The sequence below is a fragment of the Crocodylus siamensis genome, chromosome 4 (assembly GCF_052110815.1).
Source record: "Crocodylus siamensis isolate JL-2025a chromosome 4, ASM5211081v1, whole genome shotgun sequence".
Taxonomy (NCBI): Eukaryota; Metazoa; Chordata; order Crocodylia; family Crocodylidae; genus Crocodylus; species Crocodylus siamensis.
The window spans coordinates 178,246,545-178,260,872 of NC_143398.1; the positions used below are offsets into that span (position 1 = coordinate 178,246,545).

The window sequence follows — 14,328 nt, forward strand, 5'->3', positions numbered from 1 at the left end:
TGTTTGTATAGTAAATCTGTATGACAAATCATGTTAAGAACAGCAGTAACATACAGAAATAATGTGCCCATCTTCTGCCTTCTGCTTTTCCTGTCCATGCATTGTATACCATCTATAGGTGATACTGAGGTTTCTTAGAGGAATTTGCAAGCCATGTCCACTAATGGTGGTGAGTGTCAGTCCTTGATCAAAAGTACTTCAATTTGGTCTGAAGCCTGCTTTGACTTATTCAGGATACCATCAACAGTAGAAAAGATCCTTTTGAATGAGAACATTTACAAGTTTATGTTCTTCCTTGAGTTGTAGCAAAGCTTTTGCTTTGGCTTTGCCAGATCTTAAATATTCTATGCTCTTCTGTGATGATGGCTAGCCAGTGTCCAGCATTTCCTCTAAGCTGGGTGGCATGTACAGCCACGCAGGTATGCTCATGCTGCGCTGTCAGGCATGCCTGTGTGGCTGCACATGCTGCATAGCTTAGAGGGAATGCTGCCACTGTCTGCTGGTTCTTTGGATTTTTCTCAGGAAACTGAGGCAGAAGTAAGCAAGCCTGTTTTTTAGTGTTTTAATAGCTTGGTGATACTTCCATCTTTTGGTTTCAGGAGTTTGCTGCTACTGCTGGCACTTTTTTCCCCCCACTTTTCCTTTAAAACATTTTGCCCCATGTGCTCTGCAACATTTATCAGATGGTAACAATGCTGTTTGGAGAGACTCAGTGACACTGTAGTGAAGTCTTCTGAGCAGCACGAGTTTTCCCTATTAATGACTAAACTTTGTAACTAGATTGTGACATGTAGCCTACTCCTGTTTTGCTGTCTAAAAGTGCACAATAAAACCATAATTTGCTGAAAAATAATAAAGGACAACACAGTTCTGCAGGGGATAGAATTGGGTAATGTCTCAAGACATGACTATGGCTCATTTGGCAAGAAAGAAGAGCATAAGGCAGATGTTGTAGCTTATTGGTAACCGTCTTTCATAAGGGGTTCCAAGATGAGAGGGCAGGCGGCAAATATTCCTCTAGATGATTATACCCAAGAGTGATTTCTTTGGCTTATATTTGAATGGAAAAACACCCTTTGTCATGAGCTGGTAGATACTAAAAACACACCTGTTCCATGGTGGCAAATATTCCCGCATACACTTTCACTGTCCTCTCTGGTAACGAAAGTCATGACCAAAAGAGAAACATTCTATAAGCCTTGTAGCTCATTAGTGACTAAGAAAAGGGGCTAGCTCTTCATCCTTGGCCCATGTTCTGTCATAGGGTATAAACCCGACACCTTCATTATTTGGCTCTTTTCCCTGCCAGTGGAGGAATATTCTGCAGGTGGGAGGTGATTTGACTATAAAAGCTTGGACCCAGACAGTCCTTAACTCTTGGGATGGCTTCTGATTGATCTGTTACTAACAGATGTAACTTAAAGTATCTGCTCAATTCTTTTAGGAATCAAAACTGAGAAGAGAGTTTATGACAGATATTTGGCTACTTCACTGAATATAGCTTGACTAAACCAGCAATCTGACACTTGCTTTTAAAATGGAATGTAAAACAAGGGATCACAAGAGTCCTGGTGCACATAACATAAAGAGCCAAGCAATCCATTTGGTGTTTAATCTTTTTTTCAAACTGGTGGAACCACCAATGTGTGCCCCCTTCTGAGTTCATGTCTTGCTGGCTTTTGTCCAAGAACAAACCACATGTTAATGACTAATTGATTCTCGGTTGTTTGATTAAGATACCATTCTTGTAAAACCATAGTCAGGATTATTTTGTACAGCGTGTTACACATTCATAAAGGTTAACTACTAATCGCCATAGATTTTGTGGAAAGGTACTGGCTAGTTCCATTTAATCAGGCCTCCCAATAAAGTCATGCCCATCTTTTTACTCAGTCACATAAGTTCACTTGGTCAGTGGACTAAAACTCTTGGCACAGCTGTTTCACTTCATTGCGCAAAATGCACATGGCCCATTGTCGTGCGTGTTCATCGTGAGGGACAACAGATGACGTGTTGCATGCTTGCAGAGATGTGCCCCCCAAAATCTCCAGAGCATGTCTCTGTAAGCAGAGAATCCCTGAGATTACCCAAGGCACATCTCTGTAAGTGGGGAAAACTGGGTAGGTGCCTTTGGGGCTTGATGGGCCCATTCCTACCTGGGAATTCCCAGGGTGCTCATGACTGGGCCTCTGCAGCTCTAGGAGCACCAACCTGGGGTATTTGTAGTTTGTGGGCAGCCCTGGGCTTCCTGCACTCTCTTATCATAAAGCAAACAGACGTCTGGCACAATAAAGCAGCACAAAGTATTACTCCATTTTGTCTTGGGCACAGATTTGTGTGTTGGTGGTGAGACAGGGTATAAACATCTATTTGCTTTTGCCTTGGGTCACCATAAAAGCTGTTACGCCAGCATAAAGGCGATGTCTTGTATCCAGCCTTAGAACAACTGGCTTTTAGTTTTAATTTGACATAGATTTGGTTGTCCAAATCAACCAGGTGTAAGTGCCGTTTCAAGTAGAAATTCAGGTAGAAAATCTGGTGTTTATATTTGAAGTATTTTATTTGTTTATGTGTTTATATTTTTGTATTGCCTGGCATGGAACCTAAGATCATGTCTTAAAGTGGTCTCCTCTATTCTGAGTGAATGCCACAAATGCCCCAAAAGACTCTTATTCAACATACAAAATCTGTGAGTGGTCAGCTTGGGCAGTTTGGCCACTGAATAACATAAATATGAAGACAGGTGCTGTGAGACTCAAATATTGCAGCTGTGGAAGTATCTTCGCATCTCTAACAAAACTCCCAGTAGATTCATACAGTGCAACCTTTTTAAAGGAGTTGCTTGACTTTGTCCGCACTCATTATTATTTATACTTGTGACAAAATCAAGGTTTTTCTTAGCTATGTTAAAGAACTTTGATGTTAAGAATGCCCCAGCTTTCATACTCCTGAGGTATATTTTTCTGGATTATTTTACCTGTTTTCCTTGTTTTTCATAACTGTTTTGGCACTGGTGATCCCACCATTCTGTTGCTTTGTGGCTTGCTTGTTACAGTTTTTCTGTTGTGATGGCTTACACCACTTATGAATAACTCTCCAAAAGACTAACTAGTACTGTAGTTTCAGGAACAACCTTAAATGTAGAAAACAGGAAAACATTTATGTGTATCCTTGTACTCAGCAGGTATGCTGCAATGGTCAATCTCTAGATATCTGTTTTCTTCCCTTGGGAGTTGAAGTTGAATGCTTTCTCTAGCTTTTTGCTCCAGTGAATTGATGCTTAGAGCAAGAGTGACTACCGTCACCTTAGCAGAGGCATGTATACACTGCTTACTGGTGAGCTGGTTTAATGTCTGTAGAACTGCGAAGCTGTGGGAGTTACTGCCAATCACATACTGGAAGTATGGTCTCTAGGAGCGGAGACATAATTAGACATTTTGAGAGCAGAAATTGCAGGTTAAGAAATTTCCCCCTGCTCAGTGGGACAAAATAGTCTGCTGTGGTACAATTTATTTTAAGAGAACACAAAACTTAACAAGCAGTATTGCTGAATTTCATGGTGTAACCACATGATTTTCCCAATGCATATTCATAGCACTCATCAGTTTGAAGGGAAGCAGATGCTTTATAGACCAGAATTCATTCAGAATTCAGAATATGATAAAATGGTATTTCTATCGTATTTATTAACGGGGAAAATGAAAATGGGCGATTCATAGAGCTGCTAGTTGCTAATCACTGTGACTCCTGAAGAGAGGGTAAAATTAAGTATTTTTGCTATTTATAATTATGTGAAAGATTCCCAATTTAATTCTGCCAAAATATCATCAAGATAAGACTATGGGCCAGTTAGGTTTTTCGGGCATGGGGTACGCTAGGTCTGCACGTTATAAATATCTCAGTGATGGAAATGGTGTAATTATTCCTTTAAACTTGCATTCGTTTTTCAGATGTTGAACATTTCGGATGAAATCATGGGTGCCACTGCAGTTAAGGTCCTATAATTTGTTCCTCACTCATCACAGAGAATATTTAAACTCATTATATGAGAACTATTTAAACTTTTTTAAATGTTGCAGTTGGAGACATGGAACTTAAAATACATATAACCTAAAATAAATTCATGATGGCTTTGCCATTGACTTCCATTTAAAGCTGCTTAAGCAGCTAAGGATTGTTGCTTAAGGGAAAGGATTCTTAAATTCTACTTCAGCTGATAACTGGATATTCCAGCTGACCTGGTTTATAGAATATGTACTAGTCACTTGACCAGGAGCTAACCATTTTATGTGCATTCGATCTCACATGGGAGTCTTGTTATTAACTACTCTGATTGTCACCATAATGATCAGGATGCTGAGCTTGATAGTGGTCTGTAACTTCTGCTGGTGCCTTGAAGCTCAACGACAGAGGCTGATTGGCTCAGTTAGGGCCCCAGTCTCTTAACAGCAAATGCAATCAATAAATCTTTGTTGGTAAATAATTGCTATTGAACAGAGTTTTAATATAAATTTATGAGCGGTGTTTTATCACAGCTTGGGGCTACAGCAGGCCACTGAGTGATGGATTTCAGATAACACTTACATTCATTACATTAACTTTGTAAGTTATTTAAAGCTTGTACACTTAACATTGCTTTTGGCTTGCAATGACCTCCTGGGACTAGACACAGAATACACATTACTAATAAAGAGATAGCAATACAGACAGACAGTTCCTGTTTTTTGCACAACAAAAAAGTTCCTTAAGCAAAAACCAAGAAATGACGTACATGTATGCTAACCAAAGTATTTTTCCTCATAGCTCACTAAAACTACAAATAGCACTCTTTAGGATTAAATACTGTAGATAGGAAACATCCCACTATTAGATCCACAGTTGCAGTTTTTGGAGAAGGTGGTAAAATATAATTTGAAGTGTTAAATTATTTTCATAGATGGTGAGCAAATTGGAAGTGTTAAATCCTGAAAATATTGAGTCTTTAAGCTTGGGGCACCCACACTTAATTTTAGTGCTAAAATTCAAGAATGAATAAAGTAAAAAAATTGAAGTATTTATCTGGATCAGTTGTCACGATAAATAATGATACCTGATCAGTGAAAGTTATTTTTTTTAGAAAAGATGGGTTTAATAAGTAGTATCTTGAAATAGAAATTATGATTTATTTAGGCTCACTATTTATGGCCTAGAGATAAAACATGAGATTTGTTCGGTGCGGGATGTTAAAATAGCCTTGGAAGCAAAGTCATTTGGCCTGCTCTGAGCTCTGTACCACTACTTCTGGACAGCCTTCGGTCCTGAGGTCTAAAGCTAGCTTGGATATATTGTCATTATACCTTAATCACTAATTTGAATGCTTTGTAAACATCTCCTTAGCTCACTCCATTTCAGTCAAGCTTAACACTAAATCATGATCTTAAAAAACTGTGTTTTTCTTTTGTTTGATGTATCTATTTAAAATCCAGTTTATGCTGAAGTGTGTTTTTAGCTGTTCTAAACTGCCCTCGACAGATCATTTCTCAAGATCATTCCATAGAGTTGTCACATTTTTACATTAAAAGCAGGTATGACTTTGTATTTTTGTTTGGCAAAGTATAGTGTAATAAAAGCAGTACTTGTGTAAGAAAGGCATAAAATTGCCGTTAGAGCAATATAGTAATTCTAAATAATGTTCACTAACTTAATGGCATAGGAAGCAAGCTTGTGTATTTTCCCACTTGACCTTTGTTTCCTCTTATTTCTTGTGCCAGTATTCCTTGTCTTTTTTCAACAAATATATTATATAAATATAAAGTGAAATGATTCATTCAGACTCATTTTGCCATTTTATAAAGAAGGGCCTCTTCTGTTATGTATCAAAAAGGTGTAGAAGGAATAGAAAAAGCTTTAGGCTTTGTTATCCTCTTAAAGATGGTGCACAGGGGAGTTGTAGTTTTTTGCTCTTCCACCTTTTTCTGCTGCATACACAGGCTAGAGCAGGGGCATCTAAACTGTGACCTAGAAGCTCTAAATGTGGCAATTAGGAAAAGGTTCACGTGCTTAGGGATTGCAAATAGGCTCCTGAATCAGTACTCTAGCACTTTGAAAGTAAAATGTCTGAAATAGCCCTGTTGTTATGAGAAGCAGGTAGCAGGTACCATTTCTTTTGTAGGTTAAGGAGCACTCTGATAAGCAGATACCTTTTTTTTTTCCTCTGTAGCTTTTTGTAGCCACTGAGCTCATTCCTATTTGGCTGGAAAGGAAAGAGAAGGTAGTTCCGTTCCTAGCTTCCTTCCCCGCATAATATTACAACAGGCTATTCTTGTAGCTGGAGAGGTGGCTATCAAATGGTGATTCCCCTTCTGAGCCATGTAAAACAACCAGCCACACCTTGCTGATTTTTGTCATGGTGAAAGCGCAGTCTGGGAATTGCTTTAACTTCTGCTTCCTGCCTTGTATCTGCAAAGGACTATGCATCAGCACAGCATGCCAACTATACTTTCTGGCATTTTGGGTACTGGACTTCAGGGAGAAATGTGTACCAGTCCATTGCACTAGTTGCTGAGATGGTCCTGACAAAGAAATTGTGAATATTTTGTGAAAATAACTGTCCTGGTTCACTTTAGACAGAACAAACCACAACAGCTTTTTCCGTGAATTGAAAGTGGTTCAGCTGAAATGGAACACATACCATACTTATCCAAGTCCAAGGCAGCTTGAAATTTAAGAGGGCCAGCAATAATTGGATTCTGTTCAGGGAAAATGATAAATTTGTTATCATTTTCCATGTATAGGATCTAATTATGGGAGAATCATCTAAAATTTGTCCTGCTGTACTGCTGTGGCAGAGAAAGCAGTGGTGGGGGGCAAAAGACCAGACCCCAATCCTTTGTCCCCACTAATTGCCCCTCCCCACCCATTGCCCGCCTGTGCCTGTCCCCTCCCAGTGCTTGCCACCTGCCCACTAACTGTCCCCCTATCACTTCTGCTGTCTGCCCCCTGCCACTTATCCCTTTCCATCCCTGCTCCCACGTGCCCCCAGCCCATATCATCTGTCCCTCTGCCATGGGCCCCACTTAACTCCTGCCCCTTGCCCCCCCCATGCCTGTGTCTGAACCCGGTACCTACTCCTCCTACTACTTGTCCTCCCCTGCCCCCACCCATATGACTGTGCTTGACCCCAGCTGCCTCTCCTATCTCCCCGCACTGCTTACCTTCTGGGCAACTCTGGTTCCAGTTCTAGGCAATCAGAGGCCCTGGCCCAGCCAGGAAGAAGCAACAACAGCAGCTCTGGGTCTGGCCCGGTCAGTATCTGAGCTGGACTGAAGGGGGGGTGGGCTGGGGGTTGTGTGGTCTCTCCCCTATGCTCCCGCAAACCACAAAATGCATACCTCCCCCATGTGGTTCTCCCTCCCCCACTCAGTCTCCTCTACTTTCCTTCCACTGTGTTCCTCCTCCCTTGCTACACAAGCCACCCTCACCCAGGGCAGGCCACAGCTCAGCTCTGACTTCACTCCAGAGCCAAACCAGAGCTGAGCCGGCACCTGCTCTGGGTCAGTATTTGAACCTAAAACAGGGCTTTTTTCCCCATGTGCGTTGGGATGTAAAACCTTGTCTTGGATTTGAATAAATGTAGTATTTTTGGTGTGTGAATTTCTTAACTTTGTCAAGCTAGATCAAAGTAAAAAAAGATTAAATGGTTCATTTTGAAATGTTGCGAGAGAGGAAAGTAGTTGTGTTAGTCTGAAGTCATGCAAAAGGTAGGGCAGGGTGGCATCTTAGGGCAATTATACACGTGCTCCGGGAATAGGGTGGGGGCACTTTAATCAGAGCGGCTTTGAGAGCCACTCTAATTAAAGCACCTGAAGCATCACATGGATCAGCATCCCTACACTGAAAAATGGCAGTGGGCGTGCTTTAACTAAAGCTCGTCGAATGAGTTTTAGTTAAAGCACCCCCACCACATTTTTCAGTGTGGGGACACTGATACACATGACACTGGTGTCTGATGAAACGCAGTAATTACCACACTCAGTTAATTACAGCGCATTGGAGCACGCACACTGCACATGTATAAACGTCCATAGAGACTAACTGGTTTAGAGAGGCAAGAGCTTTCATAGTCAACAACCTGTTTTGTCAGAATATTTGAAAATGTTGAAACAAAACATTCCAGTTCTTCGTAAAATCTTCTTTTTGTTATTCAGAAATATTTTCTGAATTCACCTGGTCTTATAATATGTTAGGCTGCCTTAAAAGTCCATTTAGGCAAATCTGTCTAAAAGATTTATCTAGCTTTAGATAAGTAATGGTTTCCCTTCTGTCTTCCCTTCTATAAAAATTCAGTGGAACAAAGAATATGGGAGACTCTATTCTAAAAGTTTTATTGTCACTCATTAATTTTTTGAAAAGAACATGTTTGGGTTTGTGACTGAAAAGACTTTACAGCAGCAGAATTTCAGAATGAACCAGCACCACTTTTGGCAGAGCTGAAATTCCCTAAATGAGGTCTTGGGTATAAATGACATGTTTCTAATTTTATATCTTCAGCTGATGCTTTTGATACTGAGAAACTGTCTTTTGTGGGAATATTAATACTGGAACCAGTATTGGAATGTATTTTGTGTATACAATGAGTTTTAAAAGCTTTACAAAGTAAGCCAGTGGTGCTCAACATTTTTAGACTCAAGGCACCCCTTGCTAGACTCAAAGCACCCCTTGGAAAATCTCAGCTCTTTGTTTTCACATAATTTTTGACTGCAGAAATATAATAGTGCAGCTCTTTCATTGCAAAGAATTCAGAAAGATCACAACAGGTCAGAGTGCTTTTAACACTCTCATTCCATTTTTAAATGGTTTATCTTGTGAATAGTGTTTTCACACTACCTGTGCTAGTGTTGTGGGATCCATGGCACCTTTGAAAGGATCTCCAAGCACCTTAGGGTGCTGTGGCACTCTGGTTGAGAATCAGTGACGTAGGCTATGCCTTTACTCTCAAACTCTCTATATTTAATAGAGAAATTGTTGCAAATAGCATGATGCTCCAAATTGTGCTGAAATGGTGACAGCTCTGATAGTGGTGAATTTGAACTGGAGCCCCAGATCTACTTCATCGCAGAGTTTGGGAATATTCACATCCAGAGCTGACTCTAGTCTTGAATATGTGCTATATCGTATGTTATCTTATTTTTCCTTCGTATTTAGTTGGTTGCTGTTTTTCCTTAAGTGCAGAAATATTGATTGTTCTACTGTGTATTGAGCACGTGCGCAAGTCAAAATAGCTTGTGAAGTTTGTATTTGGTCTGATGGAACCTATGGTTATTATTAGGTATGCATACTTTTTTTATTCAGCTAAATAAAAATCATGTGGCAGAGGGATACACTAACTCTTTTTCTTCCTGTTGTATAATTATTATAACAACCTTTTTACATGGGGATTGTTTGGAGTACCATATCTATGTACCATTAGGCTTTTGTAACTCCACAAAATATTTTAGGTTTCTCCTGTGCCTTGTACCTTCTTCTGGAAGTATATTTCAGTTTTTGCTCTATTTCCTGGCATTTATTAATGCACCTAATTCCTCTTAAGTTAAGCTGATTTCTTCAGTTTGATTAGTATATTGGGGTTACACTTGTCAGAAGTTTTTGCATGCAGTATTTGTCAGGCATTACACTTGTCAGAGGTTTTTGCATGCAGTATTTGTTTAAGATTATTTCTGTTGTATAATACAAAGAATGTTTGCTATAGCACACACACAAAATATATCGCAACTTTTTTTTAAAAGATACACTGATAAGCAGATAATATGCCTCAGTCATTCCTATTACATATGTTTAATACTTAGTAGAACCTGACCCTACCTAAAAGTCCAGTGGAGTCCTTAAAAACAGTCAAGCAAAGACCTGTCTCACCACCATTTTGACTGATATGTCAAGGTGATGACTTCATCTGGATCCATAAAATGGAATTTTCTAATTCACAAATGGAAGAGTAGCAAAGTTTCTACCTTGTGAAATCCAGGTGAATATTGAATATTTTATTGTCATCACAATGCATTAAGTTTATAATTTGGTTTAACTATGCTCCCATAATAGTAACAAGTTTTACCTATAGCTACAGGACATTCAAAAAGTTGTGAAATGTAATTCTACCTTTTTTAAACTTCAAAGATAATGGAAAGAAAAAATTGTCAGTATGTGATCCTTTGGGCTTAATTCCCTTTAAAGTGTTTTAGGAATAAGCACTTCAGTACCCATGGGGGAAAGAGCTTTGGGGAAGTAAATTTTGATCCACATAACACAGTGATAATGAAAACTGAATTCTAGAGTATAAAAGATTGGAAAGGTGAAATGACAGATCACCTATTACAGACAAACATGGAAATCAAAGGCAGATGTAAGCTTTCATTTTTAATAGAAGAAAACAACCTCTCTTACATGAGAAGACTCTGTAATTGGCGCACAAACCTCAAACTTCTGGAAGCATGTAAGAAGCTACTTCAGAACTCTGTACAATTTTTTAAAAGTTTGAGATCATGAGTACTAGAAGGTTACAACCAACAGTACAGAGAAAAACCTGACCCTCTAGAATATCAGAAAGTTAGATCTTCACATTGATGCCTAATTTCAGTTATGTGAAGACTGCTTCTGTATGCAGTGTCTTCCATAGCATGTTTGAATTCTCAAAGGTCACTTTGTGGCCTTTATCTAGGGAGTGTGTCCAGTAAAGGGCAATTATGACCATAGGGTCTTCCCTGTGGAAATATCTTGATGGTTGCTAAAGGAATATTATGGGTCCATCTGGACTGTGGCACACGGGGTTTAGTTGAGGATTAAGTATCTCAGTGTTTCAGAGAGGGAGCCAGTTTTCTGAGGCAGTGGAGCAGTTCTAATTGTGCAGTGGCACGGGACTGACCCTTATCCCTTTATTGTTGGGATTCAGTCTGGAGTGACGTAATTTTATAAAGCAATCTGTTGATGAAGTAAGTATATAGCACAAGTACTCTAAGTGTATTATTCTTCAGAAGTGTACTATTTCCAGTTACTGTGAATTTGCACAACTTCATGTATTTCCTGCTTCATTTTCCGTATACTAATATTGAGTGATTTCATTTACTGGAAGCTTTCTTCAATCATATTTATAAGGGAAAACTTACACATATTTTACTTCATATTGCTGGTTATGGCTAGGTTTAATTTAAGGAGCATAAAATATTAATTTTTGTTTCAACTGTTTTCTGTAGCTGCAGAGAGCCCATAGGTAGTACAAGATTTGCCGATTTATAGGTATTTGTTAATACAAAATGGTTAGAGTTTAGACAGTAGTTTGATGCAGTCATAGAATTATGCTGGAGTAAGAAGTTTAACTGGGAAAAATCATTTTCCAATTTATTCTATTTAGCATTCAGATTAAGTAATACATTCTAGATTATTTTGGATCAGAAGCAAATTTATGCATAAGGATTACTTTGGTTTAACCTAATAGTATAGGTGGTAATTCACTGAATTTTTTCCAAAATGCTTATCTTATTTTTAGTTTAAAATAAATTGGCTAGAATTTCTGTAACTTTGTAATCTAGATACGATGAATTTTGAAAATTTAAACTGTGGCATGTAAAATGCTAACATTCAGTGGAAGAAGTGTTTAGGCCTAGTGATTGTCCAAATATAATTTCTCCTTTTTACTCATACTGGAAACCTTTGGTGGTAGTGCTAGTTATGGAAAGGTGTAACTTTCAATATTTTTCCAGCAAGTGTTAAAACTGCCAGTGATATGTGAAGTATACTATAAACTAATGTTTTTCTTTTGGCTTTTTGTTGGTTCTATTCCTTTTCCTATGTATTTTGCTAAATTCCAGCTCTTTGTAAATTCCTGTTTGGTTTGTCTGAATCTGGATTCATCAGCTTGCTTACAGATTTTGTTTTCTGTTAATGTTCTTGTTTGTCCTTGTTCCTCTTTTTTCTTCCAGTGTTGCTATACATTTACATTATTTTTAGTTCTTAATTACCTGTTTAATAATTCTGTCTTTAATCTCTTAATCTGCAGTAAATCATTTCCTGCATGTGTGCTCTCATTCTCTCTGCCACCCTTTGGGGAAAATAGTTGCTGTCATCCCTCCCAACCTATCCCTCCATCTGTGTTTTCATTTTATTCCCATGCTCCACTCTCAAGATTTCACTCACATATACAGCCTACTTTAGCTTTGTTTTCCCACAAGGATCGTTCCTGCTCTTGACACCTGTAGTGAGTACTGTTTCCTCTTACTACAAAAAGTAGATGAAGGAAATTCTCTGCAGTGCCACATCATGGAAAAGAGAGAGAGAGCACACAAAACTATAAGTGTGATGTAGAAAAAGTCCAGCACTAACCACTCTGAATTCTTTGCCTGTGCAATAGCCAGTTCAGGAGAGGAAGCCACAAACAGCAGACAATGGAACCCATAATTGCATGGGAAATCCATGTTGCCTGACATTTGCTCAGCTTGAAATTCATTGTCATGGGCATAATCTGGTTCAGTACCACCAGTAAAATCTGAATTCCAAGGAAACTGTAATTCAATGCAAAATTTTCTGTTAATATGCTAGGTGGACAGAGTAACATTGAGGCAGATAAATACTTTGTTGGCTTAACCCACTTTACTGATTTAATGGAAGCAATAAAGAAGAATTGTGTTGTTACTTAAGTATGGTAATGCTGGTAGGCATTGCTCCAGAGAGGAAACAAGCTGAGGGGCAGGGATACGGACACCAGCAGAGTACTAAAAAGATAGTCTTTTGTCCTTTAATTAATGGTGTATGCAAAAGTTCATATGTTCATTCTTTTGTCTTTTATCTTTCTTCTTCCTGCCAGGGTATGCTGCTAAAGCGAAGTGGCAAATCATTGAATAAAGAGTGGAAGAAGAAATACGTTACATTGTGTGACAACGGTGTACTGACCTATCATCCCAGCTTACATGTAAGTATGTTATACTCTTTGCAGTCAGTTGTTGTCAGATTGCAGATCAAGTACTGTTAGCTGGGTTTCATTAAAACATCTATAAACATCCTGTCTCTGGTAGACAAAAAAAACACCCTTAAGCTATGAATCCCATGCTGTACAGTTCTATAGTGGAATTATACCTGTACATCCTAGATAACCTTCTTTTGTGCAGCTTACTAACAGTTCAGTAAATTCAACTTGATTTTATGTTTGTGTTTTTTCTGGACTTGCAAGAGAAACTGTAAGTAACAGGATTGTAAGAAATGCTATTTTGGCTTGGAAAAGGGGTTCCAAGTGCAGTAAATTATATTGTACTTTCTAAGGCTAATGTAGCTGTTTTTTGGTTGGCAGTGGCTGTGGCAGTTCAAAAATAATTAACTTTAGCACCTTCTAGATTTTATATTCCTTCAGAGTTTTTATATGTGCCATTAAAATATTTTCTGTTGCAAACTTTATTTCCGCAGCACTCCTGAAGGGATGAAAACATAAGGAGCCTTCCTTTCCCTTTAGTTCTGTGTAGCCATTATAGCACAGTCCACTATGGTTACATGGTCACTACTCCATAATAGTACTACCTGCTGGAGATGGAGATGTGGCACTGTTGTAGTTCTACCCCAGGGGTGGCCAAAATACAGCATATGAAGAGATTTTATCTAGCTTGTGGCAGGTCCCTTAGCCCTGCTCAGCCTGGACACGGGACAGTCCAAGCCGTGGTGCATGCAGCTGGTCCTGCTATCCCCAGGCATGCAGCAGGGTGAGAGCAGCACAGCGGCTGGACTCCACTTCCTGGCAGCCTGGCAATGACTACTTCTGCCTGCTGTTGCTAGCGTCTCCACCAGTGCTGAACCCAGGCACCCCTGCCCATCTGTCCTGCACCCACTGCTGGGGACACCAGACAGAGACTGACCAAGATCCCTGTGGGCAGGGCATTTTCTGTCGGGTGGATGGGATGGGGCCGCGAGCAGTTGGAGGAATCGGCAAACCAGGGAGAAGGGTGGTGACAGCATGGAACCAAGGCCCAAGGCAGAGTCATGATCTACTCCCCACACAGCAGGGAATTGTAGGGAAAGGATCATAGCTCTGCTTCAGACCCAGGCCCTGCGTTTTCACTGCTCCATGATCCCAGCCTGGTCCCTACCTGTCCTGCTACCAGATACCACTCCCAGACACTGCTCCACCCGCCTCCTGCTCCATGGCCCCGTCCCATCTACCTGGCTAAGCTTGCGCTGCTCGTGCAAGTCCCATGGAGACCCCGCCTGTCTGCTCCATTCAGTACCCCTAGTGGTGGGTGCAGGACAGACAGACCTGGGACAGAAAATATTGATTGCCCTCACCATGCCAGGCCAGGTCAACAACCCCCCCACACCACC

At 39.9% G+C, this 14,328-nt stretch overlaps 1 protein-coding gene across 6 annotated transcripts in view; it reads left to right on the forward strand.

Annotated features, from left to right (window-relative positions):
* The window catches only part of AGAP1 (ArfGAP with GTPase domain, ankyrin repeat and PH domain 1), a 561,813-nt gene that overhangs the window by 354,197 nt on the left and 193,288 nt on the right, over positions 1–14,328 (forward strand). For all 6 annotated transcript variants that reach the window (XM_090044999.1, XM_090045000.1, XM_090044994.1 and 3 more), the window contains one exon: positions 12,830–12,934. In XM_090044999.1, coding sequence (XP_089901125.1) covers positions 12,830–12,934 — 105 coding nt within the window. The remainder of the gene's footprint in view (positions 1–12,829; positions 12,935–14,328) is intronic.